Source organism: Mya arenaria, chromosome 11, assembly GCF_026914265.1.
Source record: "Mya arenaria isolate MELC-2E11 chromosome 11, ASM2691426v1".
In the NCBI taxonomy this organism is placed as follows: Eukaryota; Metazoa; Mollusca; class Bivalvia; order Myida; family Myidae; genus Mya; species Mya arenaria.
The window spans coordinates 24,316,424-24,342,001 of record NC_069132.1 but is presented as its reverse complement, the minus strand read 5'-3'; the positions used below and the strand labels follow the sequence as shown (position 1 = coordinate 24,342,001).

Sequence of the window (25,578 nt, the reverse complement as noted above, 5' to 3'; positions counted from 1 at the left end):
CGCAAATTGGTGTGAGCTTTTCTAACAGTAAGTTCTTGCGGCTAGACACGCCGCCCATGTTAGCAATCGTTATCGGATTACTATTCGACTTCAACCTAGGTTGTTTTTTTATCACCAAACCTAATCACAGTAAACATCATTGAAATCCATTCCGCAAATTGGTGTGAGCTTTTCTAACAGTAAGTTCTTGCGGCTAGACACACCGCCCATGTTAGCAATCGTTATCGGATTACTATTCGACTTCAACCTAGGACTTGTCTCCATCATCTTACCTGAACGTCACCCTCCAGTTTCTTGACGGCTTTGTGAACAGGCCAATCCGCCTTTTGTTTGTTATCATAGGTTTGTATGCCGCTGGACAACGGCCGAATGTCGTGCAGTACGTCAACGCCAGACCGGAAGTTGTAGCCCGCATTGGATCCCAACACTTTCAGAATGAACTAAGAATAAGAAGAACTTAAAACGTAACCAGATAATGAATGCTTTTTATTCCAAATTCGGAAATTCATTTTACGCATTGAATACGTTTTAAAGTGTTATTTTCACTTCATTGTATTAATCTTAGTTTAAACATTTGTTATTTCATGAAAAGTACAAATGACATCATACGTATATTTCTGTGTAAATAATACAGACTATTTATCGGAAAGTAAAATCTTTTAAAAATCATCTTCATTTTAATGCAATTTAGGTTTAATAAAACAACTTGATTTTTCATTTAGATAAAATAATGAGCCAATTGTTCAGAATAACTACAGAAAAGTTAAGTTTAAATGTGTCATGAAAAAGTATAGCTGAAACAGTTGTTACGAATATTGATACAAATACAGCAGATCACATTCACTCCATGCAATATACATGTTATCAACTGTCTATACTTAACTAAAGGTTTAACAATCGGTTGGTCTTGTCTTATTATAAAGAGAAAATTTCATTTAAAAAAAAAGGGTGTGCACTTTTGTAAAGTCCTAATCAAACGGCTGCGCTTGTTTTTTTCCCCTCAAACCTAAATAGCATGCGCGTGTTTTCAACATTCCACGTACAATACAAACATTAAGATTGAGGGAGCTTGAAATGCGCTTAATACTTCAATAATTGTTAAACACATCTATAATTATTTCCCTGCAAACCTTGTATAGAAGTGCGCATGCCACGGTCTTCCGGTATTCGGGGCTAGGTAATACCAGCCCTGGGGTCGGGAATAGTTCGCCCGCCAGCGTTGTCAAAGCTCCTGTAATGTATGGCGATATCAATATAGGAGCATACTACATGTATTTCCTTTTTAATTTTATTACTGTAACATGAACATAATTGTGAATATAGTACCTTCAGCATACATGTTCATACCATCTAATTCATGTAAAAATATAATACCGTTACATGGCATATTATAAATGGGCATTAACTTAATGGAATAGCGGAGTATTCATAAACAACGCTCTATTACATTGCTGATGGAGCCAACAACATGTTAGAAACAGTGACGTTAAGATTTAGAATATTATGTTTATCCATGCTCCGAGTCTACGCCAGCTACAGAAGACTTCAGACATTTATGCCATGAAGTCATAAAGTTTAAGATATTTTATTATGAAGATAGGGCAAATCACCTGCAATGGTGGAAGGTGCTGACAGGTGCTTCCCGTACAAATACGTCTCCGTCTTTGTCGCTCGATGCTACAAAGCAAAGGACTTGTTAAAGTCATTACAAAGAAATAGGGAAATTACTATAGTAATTACGAACCTTTTAATAATTAAAACATGCATTTTAATATATGGTTTATGTAAAAAAAAGGTACATTATTACCAAATAAAAATGAATGACCTAACGGCAGAAGTTAATATTTATGATAAACAATAGTCACATAGCCAAATGAATTGGCCATAACGACTGAATATGCCAGAAAAGACCTTGTTTATTGCTTTATGAACAAATACTAAAGCCTCATTCAACGTTTTTCCAAAATTACTTACGAAAGTTTCGCTTATGCCACCAATAGAAATAATCGGCTGTCCAGTTATCAAGAAACCCTGAATGGCGTCAATAGGCATCCGGAAGGCCGCGTTGACTAGAGCCAGGCTGTTCTGTGAAAGTAGCGAAAGGCAATGTCATTTTAAAGGTAACGAAGAGTACGACGCGGTATGTTTCATGTCTATGTATTAAGCTACGTTTTTTGACGTATCGTTTTATCCCTAATTAAAAATATAACCTGGACGAGAGCAGACACGTGGTATTTAATGCAACCGATAAAAGAATAATTAAAAACATAATTATATATAAATTTCGTCTATTATTCATTTCCATATAAACTTGTTAACATTACTCACTAATGCACCATATCTTCACCACAAACATCTTGCTAACCGTTATTTAATATTTTTAAGCAATGGTCATTATAACATTATAAACGTTTTCTTTACTATATAAAAAAACGCATCATTTATACATTTGTTAAACTATCTCCTATACCTGTGATCGTGGCATGACTTTAAAGCAAACGACCACATCGTTGGCTCCGAACGTCTGGAATGTGGCCTTGGAGAGAACCTTCCCGGTCATGTCCGCTTTGAAGAACGTGTCTACAGTCAGCACGTCGTTGGGCGTCTGGCCTGAACTCATGGGGACAACTCTATATTAGTATTTCAACGCTAATTGAAAATATCTTTTTTAAACAACATAAGGCTATATATCGCCCACACTGTCACGACAGTGCGAGACATACAGCGGGACAGGACTCATCATATATTCCCGTTATAAGTAAGTAAGTAAGTAAATTGTTTATTATTGTGACATGTGCAATTCAAACAAAGTAGTAATTACATATGTACAAACATTTGCACCCGACCCGTTGGGTCTATAGGCCACCATATGTTAAGTGTAATGTAAGTAACATAAGGTAATTAACATAAATTGACTAGTAACATAACAAAGTTGGTATTACAGATACAATGTGAGTTCCAGGAGCGATAGTTAAATGATCAAATATCACATTAAGAGTACATAATAGTTCGTCTTTTCAGGTAGGCATTTACAATATATTTGGATAGTTTCCTAGGGTATGAGGACATTAGAATGGATAATTTACTGTCTATATCATGGTCGACTAGTTGACGTGAAATTATTTCGTTCAGGTGTAACAAACGTAGATCACTGTAACGATTGCATTCAAAAAGAAAATGTTTCTCGTCCTCAATATGATTTTGCTGGCATAATCTGCACATTTTCTGATCCAATGGTTCCCCAATATAGCGTACAGTTTTCACTCTCAATGGCAAAATTCTAGATCTAAATTGACATGAGCGTTTGTACACCTGCTCTAAGATAACTCAGCGATATATTTGATCATAGATACGACACCTTTTTTACTTTGCATGAGTTTCTTCGACATTTGTACAATTCTATTCTAATGCTTAGTTACTACAGAAATTTGATGTAATGTATGGGTTTTGAACAACAATATGGTTCAATTTACTACGAATTTATTGGAGTTCTGTTCAGTTGTTCGGAAGTGAGGCTATACGAAAAGATACGTTAAATTTCGACTTGAAAACGGACAAAATACTATTTAGTATCAGAAGGAAATTTCTGTATGAATGTATTAACAGTTCAAGGCACACAAGTGTTGAGATAAGGAAAAGTAGTACGGAATACTTCATAAAATGTTATATTTACTGTTCAATATACACGTTAGAATGAATACTACGGAGCATGCATCACATAGGGTATTACTATGATTAAATGATCGCCTCATAAAAGTACGATATTTGAAAAACATTCAGGTATCGAACTTACTACCGTAAGTCATTTCACAATATAGGACGGAAATATTTCTACGACATATCTGCGATACATTTCAATGACTCTACGACCTTTTAAGAACTGTCTCGACGAAGTACGAAACTTATTCGATACGTGTTCAACATCTCAACAAAAACGTTCGAGGAGGTAGGGGTTTGGTACGAGATGGTTCGTGTCAATGTGGGTTGGAATAGCTGAAGGATATGTAAATTGGTAATATTTTAATGTTTGCATTTTTACATAAAACCTTTTCCAGGTTTTCATGGACTTTATTTTGTTGGTGTATGTTATATATTAATGACCTTACTAATAGTTAAGGTACAGATAGCCGAAGCCTATATGGGCTTGAGATATCCTAACGAACGCAAGGCAGCTCAGTCTCAGTACATACACTTATATAACAGTTACGACGTTTGTAGCTAGGAACTATAATACTAAAAAGTTTTCATTCAATGTTTTATTTAATATGTCTTGACTGCAGTCGTCTTCGCATACTACGGGTAAGACTGTGATGAAAGAAGAAAACTAATAACGAGCCCTTAACAGATAATAATTTGCAACTGAATGAAATATCATGGATCATACCGACGGTGAGTTTAGCCCCTAAAACAGTCATGATATTGAAGACGTCAGAAGGGAAGCTGGGGTACTTGTTCTTCATCATCAAATTGCCTGCCCAGGTACCACGCTGAAATAGGACGTCATCAATAAGGGTCAACATTACGCGTACAACTTGAAATTGCATATTACGTGGTATTAAACCTGTGGCTTACAACCTCTTGACACCAAGGGTACTTCCATGGGAAGCTTACAGACCATCAGTGGCATCAGTCATTATACAGAGACGTGCTTTTAAAAACAAAGTAAGTCGTCTTCTTAATCAAATTACAATGAAAACTCCGTACGTTTCTGATAGGCGATGAGGCGACCCTGTACAGGTACTTTTTCAGCTCGTTAAAGTTCCCCTTGTCGGTGGATTTAGCGGCCTCCGCACGGAAGATGTCCATAAGGTCCGTAAGTGTACGTCCGCCTCCCATCGTGTATGTGTTAGTCTGCGCCTTAAAATGAAGGAAGCAGTCATACATGTAGTGTAAGCCGAAATGACTACAAACGGAGAACAAATGTTCACATTCAGATAAGGCTTTGTTATTCAATACTATTTGAATGTATACAACTTACGTTTTATTAATGTTAAATTTATAACAAAATGATATAAACGTACGTCAAATGTGTTGACATGCATTTCCGGAATGCCAGCACAGTCAATAACCACGTCAAAGTTGTCACACGATTCCTGCTTGAAGTAGCCTGGCAAAATAAGGCATTGGATTAACAAAACTGCCGTAACGTATTTCTTCTTCACTTGGTGAAGATGCCATATTGAGTTGTTTGTTTTCAATTTTCGCAACCAACTTCGCCTAAAAGTCCTGTAGTGTTTACACTTGAACATGGAAATAGAAAAAGACGAATTCCGTAATTTACAATTTGAAATTCAACACGTTTAGAAACAGTGACGATTTTAACTCGATTTTATTTTATATGAATACAAACCTCACAGACCTAACTGTCACTAGCATACTTTTTTAACTAAATTCAATCGGTACTCACCGGTTCCGGTGTTGGCGCCAAGGATGCGGTACTTCTGTCCCCGGACTTGGGCCAGTACGTGTTGTAGGTCCCCCATGGTCATCGGTTTCTCCCAGCGAGTGGCTCCAAACGCCAGTCGGATGGGTCTATGAGCCCCGCGTGAATCTCCGCAACTTCCGGAACAGGACGCGCCAGTTTTCGAGGAGCAAGCGCGACCAGTCATCTTACACAGTTTTGCGGTAATATCCTATATAATGGATTCTAATTTGACAGAAGCGTGGTGCACCGATATTGTAAAAAGTCACCATATGTTTATCTATAGTAGCACCGAAACCTCTAGCAAGTGACAAATAAAAGACAATTTACAAGCATACAGACGACAGCACACGCATATGCCTAGTTACATCGATGTTAGCGAAGTAACTTTATGAACTTTATATGTTTGTTGAAAGAAATGTTAAATTTAAATCCCGTGAATTATTTTCTATAATATTGTATTCGAATCATCAGTATTCCTCACCTCGATATCGGAGCTTGTGTCGGGAACCAGGGATTTCATAGCTTTTAGTATTGGCCGGTAACCGGTACACCGACACAGGTTGCCTTCAAAATTGTCTTCGACGAACTGCTTGTCCATATTAGGGTACTTTTGCATCAACCTGTGTAAATAGTGTATATTATAAGTGAATTATAAGAATGAACCGATTATCAGTCAAAGGCTCTTCAATGATTTGTTTAATAAGCTTAATGAACGATTTGGATGGGATAAACTTAACAACTTCTCAAAACAGTAGTGCCATTGATCTGCATACTTTAATACACGTACATTCTGTGTTCCACGTCTTTTGTTTATTATAATAAGTATATACATGTTAAGCACGAATTGCAAACATCCTTAAGATGGCATAATGACTGGCTCTCGCAAGGCACATTCCGGAAAATGCGAGCTTCTCTGACTTACAGCGATACGTACCCATACATGTTCATGACGTGCCCGGGGCTACAATAGCCACATTGGGTGCCAAAATTGTCCGACACAGCGGTTTGTATGGGGTGAAGCTTCGTCTTGACGGATCCAAGACCTTCAGAGGTCGTCACCTCCCAGCCGTCACAGCAAAACAGCGGCGCTAAGCACTGAAAAGTCAATGTCAGACATTTTTTGTAATGAAGTGTTTTGCACTATTAAATGATAAGTGCGGTCTATATCAGATTTCGTTGTAGCTTCGTCTTGACTGATCCATACACTACCCGGTGGTCTAAATTAAGCGACCACAATATAAAGGGACTATACACCAGATTGGCACCCAAAAAAGCTTTTTCTGTAAAGAATCTCAGGAAAATTATTTAACAAAATGTTTTCCTTTTTGATATCATAATTGTAAAATAATGCCAAAATGTAAACAAAAAATCAAGTCGGAGACCGGGTTTGAACCGGTGTTGCAGTCCAGTGTTGAATCCACTGTGCTACGAAGGCTAAATACCCTAAAGAGTTGGAATATTTAAGCTATAAACCTAACTTGGTAATATCACGTGAGAACATCGACTAGCCAATCACGCATAAGGAATGAATTCTACCTAGAAGACATACATAGTAATCTTTTTTAATGAAAAAATACGAAAAAACTGCGAAAAATAAATTAATTGTAAACTATGTAGTACTTCAGTTAGTAAGTTTCAATGCATTGTACACATCGATACCAAGTTTATGTCAGTTTTCGACAATTTTCTTCTTCTGTTTTTTTTCGCTGTTTAATCATACGGAGTACAGCCCCTTTAACAGCGGCGCCAAGCATTAAAACAAAGGGAAATACAATGCTTTTCCTAATAACCAACTTAGTATGATATCGTAGAAAGATTTTATAAATCCGATCAAGTTTCCAAACGTAAAAAACCCTCTACCTACCGAGTTAATGTTGGCCACGAGGGGCGTTTGTCCAGCGCCAAGGGGGATCTTGGCGACCACAACACAAACACCACAACCACCCTGGCGGCAGAACACCTTGGTGCCCCGGGACATTCCCGACTGGCGCAGGTAGTCATTCAGGCTTGCTTCCGGTCCATATCCCGCGTCCGCTGTAAAATATATTAAGAGCTCTTTTATGTGATTGTATTCCTTAATTTTATGCTTCACATATTTTATTTGACAGCCATTTATCACATGCAACGTCTCATAGAAATAAATAAAGGGTCGGAGAAATTGACTTTTCATGTTCGTATTTATGATTCTTTGTGTGCAAGGTGTAACAAATATAAGAACTATTTTACTATTCAACTCAAGCAAATATACGATACAGAAATGCACAAAAATATATACATATCTTATATGATTTAATGTCTTCATTTCAAATTGATAACAAGATAGATGATTAACCAATAAAGCAATGATGTTATGTGTGTGAGTTTGTATTGTTTGAATATTGTTAGTACAATAATGCATCAAACCGTTTGCTCCCATTGTTAATTGTGATTGGCTACCCTCGAAGGGCTGTTTGTCTAAGCCTTTAGTATTAATTGTTCAAATGCATAAATGCGCTATTGTTAGTCCAACTTGCTATATATGTTGTTTTTGTATCATCGATATATTGATATTGTCGGAAAACGTGTATGAATGGTATGCACGTTATGTTTTGTATATGGTATGTACGTGATGTATTGTATAAGGTATGCACGTTATGTTTTGTATATGGTATGTACGTGATGTATTGTATAAGGTATGTACGTGATGTTTTGTAAATGCTATGTACGTGATGTTTTGTATACGATACGTACGTGATGTTTTGTATACGATATGTACGTGATGTTTTGTATATGATAATGGTGTACATGATGTTTTGTACGTCCTATGATACTCGTTAAGTGTATGTTGTACTTTGACCATTCGCAAAAAGGGTCATAGTCATTTTTGTAACTACTTGGCTCGCCCCTGTAGATTACGTTGTAAAAAGAATCTGGGCTAGAGTTACAAAATATAATGATTACATTGGTTTTCAAAGATAGTCAGTACTGGCGTCAGGTTAATCCTTAATTTCAGCAATAGTTACCGGCTACGGTGACCTCCGTGCCGTTGACCTTGAATGTGACGCTGGTGGTGAAAGGTGGGTCCGCCCGGTACTTGAAGTAATGGCCACAGTTTCCACACGTGGTCGCGAATACGCCATTGTCATGTGACAGCTGTGTGGTCACGTGACTGCAAGGATAATTATAAAATAAAAACGCATATAAGCATATTCTGAACAGTGTGTAATCAGTCAGTTGTCTGTCAGAAAAATTAAAAAAAAACATTCATATAATCATCTGCTAGGCAATATTATTTAGCTAACCATTTCATTTTGGAATTGATACCATGTGACGGCAGAGTTATATACAAGCCACATTTACATGTTTGATTCCCAAGACCCCTGTCGCACTATTTTTTGCTACATATGGCGATATAGGACGACTAAAAACGCACCCTTAGTCGCAAAGAATGATTACGAATAGTGAACAAAGTCTGGACTCCTTTTTTTCGGAAATTATACCGTATTCCTTTGAAATCCTCTGGGACAATGATGCATGACATTTACTTGTTTACATGCGTTTGTAAGAGTTAAGCATGAGTTTCCTTGAAAGTTTTTCGATATAAACACGAAAATGTACAAAACATGAAGGATTTTGTAGGAGTAACTACGTATTCAGTGGGCGAGAAATTCGTCCGATTTCAGGCAAGTTTGTAAGACATAGTACGATCCACTGTGCCATTAATAGTGTATAGCTTCCAGCTAGCTCTGTATCAATTTTAGCATTTACACAATAACTGATTGTCTACAAATTATTGATTTGATTGATTTAGTATTAAGGTATATATCTTTTTACACCTTATGCAAAAATAAATGCTTGACAATGATGCGGCTACACGTTTACGGGTGTTGCAACGTAATAGTGACGAACTCGAAAGTCGCTGGTAGAAAAAAACAACTCGCGCAGTGTTATGCAGTTTTATTAAATACACTTAGATATGTCATAACTAGTCACACTATGTCGAAACAACCGTAAGTTGCCCATCTAACATAGTAAATTGTCACCATGTCACAGCAGTTGTTATAGACGACAAGAACAGGACTCATTTTTGCGATATTTTTAAGTCCTTTATTACATCTACAATTTGTAAAATATTTAATTCCTTAAAAATTGCGGACTTTAAATTTAAATTATCTTTTTTATAATCACAACAAACCATTTTTCATTATTCAAAAGCAGGTTTAATTGTTATTTGCTAACTAAAATAAGATGCTCACGCCTGTAAAGTTAAAGGAGTTTTTGGCCAGGCGATAAAATACGACAACATTAACGTTCACGAACATTGAACGATGGCGATTAAGTGAGCGATTTGTGCGAGAACGGCGTGCATTTTAAACAACTTAATACGACGTATGCCGACATTTACATCCCCTCGAAAACCGAGTTTCAACTTCGTGCAAAATAAAGTTGTGGCAATGAATATGATTCCTGATTCCTGCCATTTCGTGCTGTTGCATTTTCGTGGTGAAAGGGACCGCCACTTCGCTCCTAATCGCTTTTCCTCAATGCCACGTCGCGCGATTTACCTTTCGCCGCGAAATTGCGAAAACTCGAAATGAGCCACCATCAATATGAGAGCGGTGTTACAAAATAACAGATTTATTTAACCGATAAATTTACTGTCGAATTCAGCATTGGTGTTTGTCTTGAAGAACTGCTCACAAAATCACTTCAATAAAGTACACTGCAACAAAGGTTTTACAAAGCAACGTATACATTTGGATCTTCATTCTAGTTGCTACTTCATCACACGCATTCACCATCGTGGAAAAAAAATCGAGGGCTCTTTCGTGACTTGTCAGTAGAAACATGTCTAAGATTTTTTTTCTTACATAAAGCCGGTTTTCGAGACTTGTCAATTATCATGGTTTATTTCTCTTTAGGTCACACCAAATTAATGTTTAGTTCCTCGGATTTTTGCCAAAAAAAAAATGGAGCGAGCGAGCGAGCGAATAAAAAATATATATTTTTTTGTCAGTTTTCATAAAAACCGAAGCGAGCGAAGAGCGAAAAATATATTTTTCCTTATATTCAATATAAATAAGAAAGATTGTTCGAAATAATTGCCCTTAAACCCATTTTAATGCCATCTTCAACTGAACCTCTAATGGACATTGGGAAAATGTCGGAATACATTGCCTCTGCTGTTCCCGGTATACCCCTGGAACAAGGGCGAGGGGTGGGGGGGGCAGTGGTTACAATTGACAAGTGCATTACAATCCCGTATTATGCTGCAAATAAAAACAAAATATAAGGTGATAAACTTAGGCTTACTTATGTTGAGCTATATCCAGACCAGTGTTTATATCGCTATTGGTGAAAAGATATTTGTTCAAAACTGTTGTTTTGTCAGAATTTGATAAAAAAATGAGCTTGATACATCAATTTGGACCAAACAATGACTCGTGTTCCAGTTAAGTTGACCTGCCATCTTCAGCATCGTCGTAACGAGGTAAAATTTCGGTCCCTTGTATTATGACTTGAATAAAATAGTACTAAGTTAATCATTCCGATTTCCATTCAAAACGAGTCACTTATTACGCAATATAATCGCTAACAGTCTCAGATACACATGCTTTATTCCATAATGATTGCTTTAAATAATGATCCTTTAGTGCATGAGACGATCAACAATGACTTCAAGCATGCACAAAACATATTTGTTGTAAAAAATAAGATTTAATTTCCAAACTTCGAGCCACATTGTTTATACCGCAAGCCGTCATGATTTTGATTGAATTTATTGAAACCCATGCTAAACCGATCGATATACAGTATAAAACACTACGCATCGGTAACTTCCCTTTACAAAAACACGAAAACTAGCGTAGAAAAGTTATACTTGAATATTTTTAGCCTTTAAATAAATTATTACCCGAATTTTATTTTGTTTGGCGATCAAAATGGAGGGGCGGGCGCACAACAACAAAAATAAATTACATTTTCAAAAAAATAGGAGCGGTAAATCCGCGGAACGATATATCAATTTCGTGTGGCCTTAGGTGAAGAACAAAGCAGAAGAAAGAAGAAAAATATCTCAGTAGCTGTGAGGGAAAAATGTATTTTTCAGGAACAAGATCTATCGGAATTTTACAAAAACATAGCTACTGGAAGAATGTGTACATTCTACTCAAAATTAAGTTGGATTTAACGACTTATTGACTTATTGCACATGTTGTTATGACAGTTTTCTTCAATGGTCATTGAGAGGTGAATTTGATATATATCCTGACAAAACTCTTTCTTATCTAAATGAACATGCCTTTTAAACGACATATGGTTGTTGCATTAATTTTCTTATACTTCATGTGTTATTTAATGTGAATCATTTCTAAACACATACTGTACATGTACTTACAAAAATGCGATTGACATAAAATTGGAGATAATTACGTATTAGGAAGGGTATTAAATTATTACATGTAAAAAAATAAAATGAAAAGAAAACTTAAACGAGTAAAACATTTCAAGAATATTTATCTTAAAACGGTATAACACTTACCTAGCATTACACACGGGGCATTTAATGTAAGAGTCCATATTGTTAACACTGACATTGATCGTTCGGGTCTTATGTACTTACCCTTGTCCCTATCTTTCAAGATGTCATATGAATCGCCTTTATCGTAAAATTAACCATTTTTTGTTTCGTTATCTATACATGACATTTAAATTGTACAGTGTTCCCATATAAGTTTCAAAGATTCTGCAGTTTGAAAAATCACCTACGAGCATTCAAAAAATAATTCCCGAAGAATAAACAAACACGAGACTTCAAGGCAATTTGACAGCAAGAATATCAAACCGTCCTTCCATTGGTCGATAGCATTCCCCGCGGGTTGACAAGATGCACGGACTCTCAAGGAAGCCGAAACCGGTATATATGTATTTCAAACTCACGGACGCATGGGACACTTGGCATATGAAAATCATTTCAGTTTCAAAAGCTTGTTCAATGCAATCATTTGTTCTTAAAGTGTTGATGTTGTGCGATTTAAAATGCCAAATGTTAAAGCTTTATCCATCAGGACGAGGGTTTGGGGTTTGAAAGCCTCGATTCCTTCAGATAACATGTAATGATATTGTTTATAGCAATATGTAAATGATGTCAAAATAAGGGATTAAATAAGGAGGAAAAAGTAGCTAGGAGCAAGTATACTATTTATTGTACCATGTTTGTGAGTGTTAGCTTCGTGTACACATTAACTTTAATAACGATTAAAATAGGTGTAAAGGGCTCGTGTAAGATCTTAATATTTTCGATAATTGGCGCCGTAGCATTTCCTTGACGGACAACCACTTGTCAATCAGTGGAATTAAGTATAGAACAGTTTAAAATCAAGCTAGTACGTTTGGATATACTTCTAGGATAACTATTGAAGCTGCACTCTCACAGATTGAACGTTTTGACAACTTTTTATTTTTCTGTCTTGAAACGAACCAATTTATGCGAAAATGCATAGAAAGACTGCTAACAAAAAATCAGATCGAAGATTTTCATATTTAAGTTCAAAATTCAATTTCAACATCAATTTTCGAACGGAAATATGAAAAACTGCGATCTGATCTTTTGTCAGCAGTTTTATATGACTAGTTTGCTGATATTTAAAAATGCTCATTCTAAGACAAAAAATAGAAGTTGTCAAATCTTTAAATCTGTCAGAGTGCAGCTTTAAACTGGAACGATGGGACATATCGCTTGCCATAGCTGATATACGGCTTGTATCTTCTTTTCGATGATTAGATGCGGATTGTATAACAAAAGTCGAGATAAAACAAATGTGTATGTCAACAGTTTATGATTTACTTGCGCAAACTGTATTGTTATATACATTGTTCAACCAATCATAAATGTACAAACGAGTGCTCCAATTCTTGATGTAGATTCACCTGCTTCATTCTTTTCATAAAGAACGTTCACTTTTAACAAATGGAAGCAAGTTGTATTTGTTATATGAAAGTCAATGATTTTTTTTATTTATGAATCATAATAGTAAAGTATGGAAGCGTCCAGGTGCCAAAGTGAAAAATATTTTCCAGTATACTATCTCCTAATTAGGAGATACTAACTCATTATTATGACTTACTAAGTCCTAATTATGAGATACTATATCATAATTAGGATATGCTATCTCCTAATTACGACTTACTAAGTCATAATTAGGCGATACTAACTCATAATTATGACTTACTAAGTCCTAATTACGAGATAATATCTCATAATTAGGAGATATAATCTCCTAATTACGACTTATTAACTCATAATTATAACTTACTTAGTCCTAATTACGAGATACTATCTCATAATTAGGAGATATTATCTCCTAATTACGACTTATCAAGTCCTAGTTAGGAGATACTAACTCATAATTATGACTTACTCAGTCCTAATTACGAGATACTATCTCATAATTAGGAGAAACTATCTCCTAATTACGACTTACTAAGTCATAATTAGGAGATACTAACTCATAAGTATGACTTCCTAAGTCCTAATTACGAGATACTATCTCATACTTAGGAGATACTATCTCATAATTATGACTTACTATCTCATAATTAGGAGATACTAACTCATAATTATGACAAAAACGATGGTGATGACGTTAATGATGATGATGATGATGATGATGGTTGTGGTGGTGGTGGTGGTTGTGGTGGTGACGATGATGATGATGATGATGATGATGATGAGGCGATTATCAACATTTTAAATTTTTTTCGAACAAGCAGCCAGCTTTTCAAAGGCTGTGAACATGGCTCTCCTTCTATTTTTTAATGTATATTCTGTTTTTATGCCCAAATTATCACTCTTAAGCAATTAAAAACTTCTTTCTTTTAAAAAGTCGATCGAGCACTTAAGCGGCCTAGCGGCATGAAGTTGGCGGCCTGGCGGCCTTGCAGCCTAAAATGGTTTCCTATTTCAAAGTATGTATACATGCGTTTTCTTCCAAAACTGTAATAATCGCGAGTTAGTATCTCGTAATTAGCACTTAGTAAGTCCTAATTATGAGTTAGTATCTCCTAATTAGGAGATAGTAAGTCCTAATTATGAGATAGTATCTCCTAATTAGGAGATATTAAGTCCTAATTATGAGTTAGTATCTCCTAATTAGCAGTTAGTAAGTCATAATTATGAGTTAGTATCTCCTAATTATGAGATAGTATCTCGTAATTACTAAGTCCTAATTACGAGATACTATCTCCTAATTAGGAGACACTATCTCCTAATTACGACTTATTAAGTCCTAATTAGGAGATACTAACTCATAATTATGACTTACTAAGTCCTAATTACGAGATACTATCTCATAATTAGGAGATACTAACTAACATTTATGACTTACAAACTGCTAATTAGGAGATATTAACTCATAATTAGGACTTACAATCTCCTAATTAGGAGATACTAACTCATAATTAGGACTTACTAAGTGCTAATTACGAGATACTAACTCGCGATTATTACAGTTTTGAAAGAAAACGCATGTATACATACTTAATATATACTTGAAATAGGAAACCATTTTAGGCATGTTCACATGCTTTGAAAAGCTGACTCCTTGTTCGATTTTTTTTTAAATGTTGATAATCGCCTCAGAGTGATAGTGTGTGCTTAAAATTCAGTTAATATTTATTTGTTTTTTAAGAAAATAGGATAGCATTTTGGGGCGCCAGGCCGCTAGGCCGCTAACTTTACGCCGCTAGGCCGCTAGGACGCGAGGACGCTAACTTCATGCCGCTGAGCCGGTGGGCCGCTAGGCCGCTAACTTCACGTACATATTTTCAACGTCATTTCAAACTAATAATAGGGTCATCATGGACTTCTTTTTTTCATTTATTGTGTTTCTATGCACTAGTCATTTGAACACTCCAAGTTTGTTTTTTTAACTGCCATTTTGGCTCAACTTGGCTGCCAACTTGTCCAATATTTTCTTAAAAATGACAGTAATATGCAAAGCCCTAATTTTAATCATCACCATAACAACAACATCATCACAACCAACATCATCATCACCACAGTCATAACCACTACCACCATTTTGATCTCCACAATCATCCCCACAACCATCATCATCATCATCATCATCATCATCATCATCATCACCACCACCATCATCATCATCATCATCATCATCAACGTCATCACCATCGTTTTTGTCATAATTATGAGTTAGTATCTCGTAATTATGAGATAGTAAGTCATAATTAGGAGATAGTATCTCCTAATTATGACATAGTATCTCGTAATTAGGACTTAGTAAGTCATAATTATGAGTTAGTATCTCCTAATTAGGACTTAATAAGTCGTAATTAGGAGATAGTATCTCATAATTATGAGATAGTATCTCGTAATTAGGACTTAGTAAGTCATAATTGTGAGTTAGTATCTCCTAATTAGGAGACAGTATACTGGAAAATATTTTTCACTTTGGCACCTGGACGCTTCCATAGTTGAGGCTTTCAAATGCGTTGTAATACGCATAATACAGTTGTACCATGCACGAATATTATATTAATATATGAAAGTGTATAGTGTCTTAAATCACCATTTTTAGATAGTTTTGTTTCTTTTGCCATTTATTGATATTTTATTTTCATACACTGTTTCATGTTGTTACATTCCCATATTGACCCTAACATTTAAATAAAACTTAAAACTAACTTGGCTTCTTCGTTCACCGGCGTCATTGATGAGCCGAATACCACACATAAATGCCATTTTCCGCGTTACATGCTTTGAAGAAATTAAGTACTCAGAATAATATAAAACAAAACAATTATCCCGTTGTTAAAATTACATTCATAATTAGAATGCAAATTAAGATCATTTCCAGTAAGAACCACAACATAAAAATATACTTTGAAGTCTCTTTGGAAACAAACACAATCTATGTCTGACCATATAAAACGTGAACGAGGTCCCATAATATGAAGAGATGAGTAGAATGTTTTAAAAAGCGACAAGTTAAACTTGAAAATGCACATCACATTACGTCAAGATTTATTTTTCACTGACCGTTTCTAGACAGTAACCCCTACAAGGTGTTTAGAAATTTAAATATGTATGCACACTTTTTATGTTATTTTATGGCGTGTTTCGGTAAGAGTCTGTTGGACCTGATTCATGTACTCTTAACTATTAAAGCCCATGTCCAAATGTATGACTGCTGGGTGTATTCACTGAAGTTTCCATTGTATGATTCGTGACAATAGTGAATTTACATTTATACGAATGTTTGTGAAAATTCTAATAAACAGACGAGCTTATTTTTACATTTCACAAGAGAAACACAGGTTCATCAATAAGTCGGGTGTAGGGTCTTATGGTGTATTAGGTCAAATGCTTTAAGAAACTACACTCCGACATAAAAGAAGACTTATGATATGCCTTATCGTATAATGTAAAATGATCACAATCTAATTTTAAAATCTCTTGACATATGATATATATATAAACGCTTGTACTAACATAAACATTTATCGGAACAACCACTCTATATTGAATAGTAGTGCTCATTAAAATGTCAAATGTACTATGTATGTATTTGCATTTATCAAAATAAAACGCTTACTAATAACCTTCAACTGTTTTTAGCGTTTAAAATGTTATTTTGGCTACAAGCCAGAAACCAGTCCAATAACAACACATTGAATGTGTAATGAGGCAAGTGTTTTGTTTTGTGCCTCATTATGCGATGTCGTTTGCGAGAGAGAGAGAGCAACGAATTTGTGGAGTTTTTTTGTGTTTTAATTATTTGTTTTATTACTTGAACAGATATGTTGAAGAATAAAGATACTGTTTAGTAATACGAATGGCGTCGAAAATGATAAACGTGGAAGTCGAAACACGATCAAAATGCATTTGGTTTAATTGCATGTTCATGAATAGGATTGAATTTGCACACGAATAACCAATAGTAGTTTGTTATCACGTATATATTTATGCGAAAAGTTACAGAAACAAGCTCAGTAGCAAAAAGTTTAAACATAAACCCGATTTAATGGCACAGAGTAAACGCCAAAGACATAGAACATAAAATCACAAACAAGAAACATGGAAGAACAGCACAAAACTCCACAAAAAGCACAGTGCATATATACTATATATAAAAAAATAGGTGTGTTTATCAAGGATTGTTAGGTACCGCCTTGGAACGGTCAATAAAATGTAAATTTAGTGGGGGTTTAAACCAGTTTGTGTGCACAAACTCACTCTAATCACATTATGTATGCCAACTCCTGTCAGCTTAACCAAGGCAATCCTCTAGACGCATGTCCCATTGTGCATGCGTATTGAGATAAACTGTTTAATTTGTTTAATATCGTCGATGTAACGAATTAATGTCAGAATAGCAAGTAGATGCTGATTTATTGAAATGAATGTACGAACAGTTTGGAAAATACTGCATTCCACTATACAAAATAATATGAAACTTTACACGATCTAAGATAAACAGGGCCGTGTAGTGTAATTATATCATAAGAGTGTTGATCCTATAATATTACGTGTGTTTATACCGAGTAAAAACGAAAAAAAGACTCGTAGGTGTGATACAGAACTAAAAATGTTTTGCTATTCGTATTATTCATCAGTATCTGCATTATGTACTTTATTCTTTTAAATGTCACAAATCAAACTCAGCCGTGGCTTTCTCCTGCAAACGACGCTGCATATATCGGGCGCAAAACAAAACATCACATGCTTCATTACAAAGTTGTGGGTGGAGTCAGTGATGAGTAGCCGAACATATCATTCCGAACAGTAAAACAGCTAAAGGTTATTGGAATGCATTACACAAACTATTTGGTTATGCAACTGTGTCATATTAAACTATTTATGATGGGAAAGGGTAACTAATGACCTTTAACGTTTCAACTTTTATTTTGTCCAATGGGATGGCAGAGTGTTTGAAACTGTTCGAGCATTTAGTTCAGTAAACACTTGAGATGATGGCATTCATCTGGTAATACGATGCACTTTGTAACGGTGATGCGCATGCGCAACAGTACAAGAAAAGGAGTTGATTGGTTGAAATGACAGGGCGTCGTGTATACTACGATTTGAGTGCAATACTACCCTCACCTTCTATTTATGACCGTGTAATTAAACAGAAAACATTGTATAAATGCATAGATTTATGATGCTTCGACGCATTTCGATTTTAGGTACACATCTTGTTTCCTATCATACTTCCTAACACGAACGAGAAATTATGAAATTAAAAATAATCAAAGTGCTGAGAGCACTGATGGACTCGGGCTTTATTTAGGGGAATGTTGATAACCATGTTCTAAGCATTAAACAAATCGGCTCGCATCACATCACAAGGGGTCACTGTTTAATGGGCTAGCTTAAATTTTAGACTAAAACTGCTTGCAAGCTACAAAGGAAATTTTAAAAGTGTGGGTAGAGGGAGGGGGGCTAAAGTGTTTAATCAGATAAAGTCATAGTTCTTTTGAAAATCTCAATGTCGTTAAATCAGACCTTAAAAATTAAACTACGTGGTTGGCGTATGTTAACCAAAGTACACATACTTGTTTAAATGATTAAATCATTTTATATCAAAGGTTTGTTATTTGCAGTTTCAGAGAAGATTTTCAATGATGTAATTATATCCTTTATAGAAAACCTGTCACCTCTTTTTCAGGGGAGCTTTAAACCACAGGGCCATACTTTGGATAATATTTGTAAAAGACATCAATAAATGCAACAGTAGGCCATTCTTGTATTGTCCTCTGTCTCTGTCCTGATAGCTCCCTATCTCAATAGTTGCAAATGGTTGTAGGTTCATGATTCTCCTGGTCATTGGTCGTACAGAAAGATGTTGAATGTAGAATCAAGAAGCTTTCATTTCAGGCACTCCGAATTGAATAGAACTGTAACATTTGGAGTGCCTAAAATTTGTAAGATTCCTAGGCAACATGTATCAGGTGTTGCAGTACATTTACTTTACTACAAATACTTTTACCCGTCCTTGTAAATCTAAAAAAGCTTTCATTTCGCAAAAGTAGTTCATATATTAAACTATAATAGGGTTGCTAAATCAGAGTTTGAATAATTCTGATATCTAGATGTGCCTTTAATTGCAGCCATTTAATGTTCAACTCATGATGTCAATTGAGCTGGTTAAGCAATACTGCATTTCCTTGGTGTGGGGATTGCTTTATATACTTGAATAAACAAACAGTTTTTGAGTTGGAAAGTACAATGTATTGACAATGTTACATGCAATTTTCTTGACCTGACTCCATCCAAGCCTTCAATCTTAGATCAACATGTACTTTGGGCTATGTGTTTTATCAATGAGAACTATAAATTATGCTCAATTTAGTGCCACTTATGATATATCATTCCGAATACAAAAACACTAGCATTTTCTTTAAAACCACTAGCATTAATATCCTATGTTATGATAAAACCATTGCCAAGGTGGTAATTTGAAAACACTAGAAATTTTATCTGGTCAGGGTTTGTCATAGTCTTTCTAGGCAGCTGGACTTGTTTTGCAGTTACTTTGAAAATCTTCAAAAGCTAAACTGATCAAGACTGGAGCAAAATCCTCACAATACCAAAAGGGATTTTAAAGACTTACGAGATCATTCTCATATCACCAATACCATTAGTTTTTATCTACAAACTTAAGTCAACATAAAAATGTTTTACATTAATATTGCAATGAATAAAACATATTGCAATAACATAGCAATCAAGCCTAAACATGAGATTTCAACATTTTCCAGATAAACAATAAATAAGTTTACTTAATAATTTTCTCGATACTTACACAAGCTGGAAAATGGTCTCTTTTTGAATACTTCACATATTTCATGGCTTTCATCATTCAAACTAACATTTCGCTTGTTATTTTAATATTCAATGATTTGGTAAACATTCATAAATGATGGTTAAAATTAAGATTCATACTAATCATGCCTACCAAAAACACCTGACTGACCAATTAGAATCCAATTTCGGCAGGGCTTATTGGTGGTTCAGTGAAATCAACCATGACCTCCCCCAATCTGCACTGATCAACAGTAAATGCATTGTTTCCATTATTCTTATTTTCATAAAGTTAGAAAACAACTGCAATGAATAAAATTTATTCCTTATCACTGAGAAAAAGTTTAGAATGAACGAAGCCGACGGTTACATTTAGTGGGATATCAAATCCTACAAATGTATTCATCATTTTATGAAACCGTATTTAGTATAAATGTTAAAGTTTTGAAAGTCTAAAAAGTTTCAATTTTTGTATATTTTGTGCTTCATTTAATTTCATTGAAATTTGTTTTTCTAAGTGTTCAATCCCAAGCATACTTGTTCACATTTAAGTGCAAGAAAAGTCTCAAAATTATGATCTGAATATTTTTTTTAAATGTTAGGTCACATAAAAGATAAACAATGTATTGTGCTTTTTAAAAATAACAGTTTTTCATCTGTTTAAAATTATTTCAAATGCTGTGCATTGAAATTTGATTATGAGTTTAAACTATGACAGGAATAATTCAAGGGAATGTTTTTTTTGTGATTTCTAGCATTTAAATTGTCTGAATCGCATGAATATTTATAAATTACGTAAGGTACCGGGTATTCTCAAATTGATCACACTTTTTGAACTTTGTACTGTCTTCTTTTTGTCTTTCTCAAATTTAATACAGCATTGGATTCACCTGATGTTTATTAAAGGGACTGTACACCAGAATGGCACCAAAAAAGTTGGATTATTTCTTTAACGAATCTAAGGACATTTTTTTAATAAACTATTTTACTCTTTGATAGCGTTATTGTAAATAAAATACCAAAATGTAAAAAATTGCAGTGCAGTGTCGAATCTTTTTTTTAAAGGAAAAACACGAAATAACTGCTATTAATAAATCATTTGTAAACTATGTGCATCATCAGTTAGTAAGTTTCAATGCATTTATTCGGTACACATTGATACCAAGTTAATGTCAGGTTTCTATAAAAAAGAAAGTTTTTTCTTTTTCATTATTAACTGAGTACAGCCCATTTAAAATGTACCTTATAATGTATGTGACTTATCAAATATTTAATAGCAATGGTCTGCAACCAAGATTTGTTTGAATTATCAAGGTTTCAAACTGCATTGCGTATGCGATTGGAAAGCTAATCTTAAAAGCTCCCTTAGTATATTTTTTTTAAATAACATAGACCCTGCAATGTACTCATATTTGGATATCATAAAAATTTGCACAGTTATTTATGTATAATTGCATTTATTGATACAGGTTACCTTTTTCAAATCTATGATTTAGATTGCAAAGTATAACTTATATAAATAAATATATATTCTTAACTTCTAATAAGTAATTAGTTAATTTGTCAACTGCGCACCAAAACACTGAAACTGTATGTATACGCAAGCTTATGCATCAGTCAGTTAATTGTAACCATGCCCCCCCCCCCCCCCGGTCCATGGAATAGCGGGGACTTTCGGTACATCCAACCCAAGCTAAAATCCCCGCTCTGCAGGGATGATCTGATGGCAAAGTCCCCACCAAATCCCCCCAGCACCCAAGGGACATTAGGTTAAGCCACATCCGCACTGTATTTTCCACGAAGACCCGATATTGCGGGGTCACCTGAAAGGTAAAAACACGGCCCATTTCCCCGGTATACCCCCGGATGTGGGGGCCCTGGTTACAATTGACTGGTGCATACTGATCCATAGTAATCCAATCTCATGCCAAGACGATTTCTGGTCTGACATCTCCAGGTAAGTTATTCTTAAGCATAAAAAAGCCTGGACAGCATTTGAGAAAAACTGTTGTGAGGTTAAATCTTCATTACTGCACTATGCCACATTGGGTGATTACTGATTTTCATTCTTGGCGAGGAAACAAAAAGTGAGTTCAAAGCGTCTTCAGAAAAAGAACTTTATGCACCAGTCAAATGTAACCACGCCCCCCCCCCCTCCAGGTCTGGGGAATACTTTGACTTTCAGTCCAACCAATCCCCTATAAAATCCCTGCCCTACCCTGCGGGAACGAACTGGTGGTAAAATCCCTGCCAAATAACCTCGCACCCCAAGGATCTTAGGTAAGGGTGATTCCCTGCTATATTTTGCGGGGAGACAAAACCAACGCAGTCATCAGGCACAGCGAGGACACCCCTGAAAGGTGAAAACACTGCCCATTTCCCCAGTATACCCCGAGGGGGTGGTAACAATTGACTGGTGCATAATAAGAGTAGAAATCCAAAGTGAGCAGGCAAATGGCGATGGTTTATCACACAATGTCATTGAACAAAATGTACTTACACTGAGAATGGCTCCAAGACATTTCTATGCACATAGGTAAACACTCATCATATTCATAAGCCAGATGCTGTGCGCATATTCATACATTTGACTTCATTTAAAATGAAACTTTATTAATAAGTATGCGCATATTTGATATTTCTTTATCTCCATTTTGCAAAATTGAAATCACATGATTTTATCAAACGAACTTGCATTGCTTGAAATTCTACGTGTCAAATTAACCATGTTTTCCACGGTAAGATGACAATAAATCCGTTTGATGGTGGTAATCATTCAATGGCGACTTTATTGATAAATTTCTTCAATATAACACGTATAAAATTCACATAATCAGCATCCGGAAGTAGTGATAACATGTACATGTGTGAATCATTCGACCGCTCTGATCAGAGTGAATGAGCCAATACAGTAGACTGGTACCCGAATTTACTTTTCCTCAAGAACACAAGTTATAACGTTATACAGGTACGCGGCATATGTTTTTTTTTTATTTTACATTAATAGTATTTAAACAATCAATACCAAAAATCATGCTGTATTTAAAAAAGTGCTGAGTGACATGCAATGATTAGTTAAAAAATAAACTTTGTATTCAAAGAGAAAATGTCACGGCAACATGCAAATTATATCGAAAAAAAGAACAGCCCTGTTAATAAATTAATACCAACATTCTATACAAAGGATAACAATACTTAAAAAAAAACAACAACAAATATCTTGGTTGTTTACTACTTAGACCGCAAGCTTGATTCGTTTTACGTACCCACAAGACATTTCGAATGCGCGACGGGCACCGTGGTTAGCTGATATTGGTCTCTTTTCGGATAAAAGAGAAAGCGGCTACCAGTCTATAAATCAAGAGCTTTGAACGGAAAATGTCGATGCGTACTTTTCCAATATGTTCATATTCTTATTGCATTTAATCTGACCGTATGCAAGAACATTCATGTAGTTAACCCGATTAACTCACTCGCTACGTACCCATTGCTTGTGCTTCATTAAAAGAACATACAATTAACTTGTCTTGTTAGGAGAACTATTTTTATTGGATGTTTTCATTGTAATCAGTTCTGGTACTATTTTGATTATTCAAATTTGCTAACGGCAATCCAATCAAAATACAGCGTATGCATACATTACGTCAGTGAACCCCTAGATTCGGCTTGAAAATGCAGACATCGCGATTACGGCTATGAACAAGGCCACAAGTGCCCTAGTCCAAAAACTACTCCGAAACGGCGTGATTTAAATAACCACAACATAAACATCGGGTCCTAACAAAATATGTGTAATAAAGAAAACTAAACGCGTCAAGTTCAATGCTTTTCCATTCGTATAACTCAACATCTTCACCGACATGTCTGTACTAGTAATAAAGTACTTATATAGCAGAAATAACACAAGTCCGTGGCATTTTCTTTCAAATGACAATGCATAAAGAGGTGCATAACATTTCATCATAACTCATGACTCGCTGTAGGCTGACTAAGTTGTTAGAAGCTGTTACTTCAAACACTTAACCAATTTATAATATGTATTTACAAAAAAAATGAACATTTATGCAACGGATTCGCATCAAGGCATATATTTTCTAAAATACATTCCTATGACCGTTAACCATTGCTGAACCATTAATTTATTTTCAATTTGGCGATGCCAGAGCCTTACGAATAACAAACACAGACGTCTGCAATGAATTATTGTCGCACAACTTACGAGGAAATAGTTTTCCTCTGTTATTTATTTATTATATATCCCTTTCAGCTGCGCGAAAAGCCCTGTTTGTTTAATCGATTTTCATTGTCGAAAACGTCCTCATTTGCTCTAGTGGTTTGTCTTTGTAGGCGGTTGAACAAATATCATCGCCAAGGATGGATGTAAATAAATGTGCTTTTATATGCATGCAGTTTATCCAAATCTCATATGTTGCTATACATACTACAGCGAGTTGTGTAATAGTACCCCGAATTACACGGCAAGTATTTCCTCGTATGAAACAAAGCAGTATTATTTATTGTCAAATATGTTATATTGTTCATAAACCATGCGATTGAAATAATCATGCTATAATTGCATATGATGCGCAGTTATTGTAAAGAGAAACCATATTTCAGCTATCATATTTGTCGTTTCGCGCTATTTGGTACTCAGCCACCACATATATAGATCACCTGCAAATACTTGATTCAACAGTCATACTGTCGTATATTGAGCGATTCATTGTACAGAGCAGGAAATCAAAATGTATATAGAAGTAGAGAAAGTTACGGCAAATTATTCGAGCTGCTTCGCCTATAGCAAAAACAAACGTGTCCTGCCTCTATTCAAATATGACATCAACATTTTGAAACACTACGTATCAGCAATATCTCTAAAATACCTCGGAGTCCTTGTTTTATGCTGAGAAACACAGTTCGAATACCCGACATTACAACCCAATAATAGTGACCTATGTATAGGTTAGTGTTTGTTAAGTAATTTATTCGTGAACAAGTAACGTCACTGAGCGGAGCACAGTTAAGCGACCATGGCTTCTTATTCGCAAAGAAATTACTTAATAAACTCTAACCGACTTAGAAGAAAACCCTCCCAAATTTGTATCAGCTTTAATAGCTTTGCGCCTGTCAAAAAGACCTGCCTATCACTGCATAGTGGCATTGTGTCGTCAATTAAATCAGCGTTAACATTGAAATTGCACCATTGCATATGCAAACAGTATGCTTGGCTTTATTTACATGAAAAGTCGTCTTCAGCAATAAGTAACGATTCTTTAGAAATGAGAAACGAAACATTTTAAAAATCTAGTACCCCAAATTGTCTAAAAATGTAGGGCAAACACTTAAA

The 25,578-nt window shown here is 35.3% G+C and overlaps 1 protein-coding gene across 1 annotated transcript in view; it reads right to left on the bottom strand.

Moving 5' to 3' along the window:
• LOC128207518 (xanthine dehydrogenase-like) overlaps positions 1-12,020 on the bottom strand; it is a 29,025-nt gene extending 17,005 nt beyond the window's left edge. Inside the window, exons 1-14 of the mRNA XM_052910468.1 lie at positions 11,946-12,020; positions 8,428-8,573; positions 7,290-7,459; positions 6,360-6,520; positions 5,907-6,045; positions 5,408-5,633; positions 5,022-5,107; positions 4,705-4,857; positions 4,385-4,487; positions 2,471-2,610; positions 1,975-2,085; positions 1,611-1,677; positions 1,131-1,231; positions 273-440 (exon numbers count right to left, since the gene is read on the bottom strand). Of these exons, the coding sequence (XP_052766428.1) occupies positions 273-440; positions 1,131-1,231; positions 1,611-1,677; positions 1,975-2,085; positions 2,471-2,610; positions 4,385-4,487; positions 4,705-4,857; positions 5,022-5,107; positions 5,408-5,633; positions 5,907-6,045; positions 6,360-6,520; positions 7,290-7,459; positions 8,428-8,573; positions 11,946-11,983 (1,809 nt within the window). The 5' untranslated portion in view covers positions 11,984-12,020. The remainder of the gene's footprint in view (positions 1-272; positions 441-1,130; positions 1,232-1,610; positions 1,678-1,974; positions 2,086-2,470; positions 2,611-4,384; positions 4,488-4,704; positions 4,858-5,021; positions 5,108-5,407; positions 5,634-5,906; positions 6,046-6,359; positions 6,521-7,289; positions 7,460-8,427; positions 8,574-11,945) is intronic.
• Positions 12,021-25,578: the final 13,558 nt, after the last annotated feature.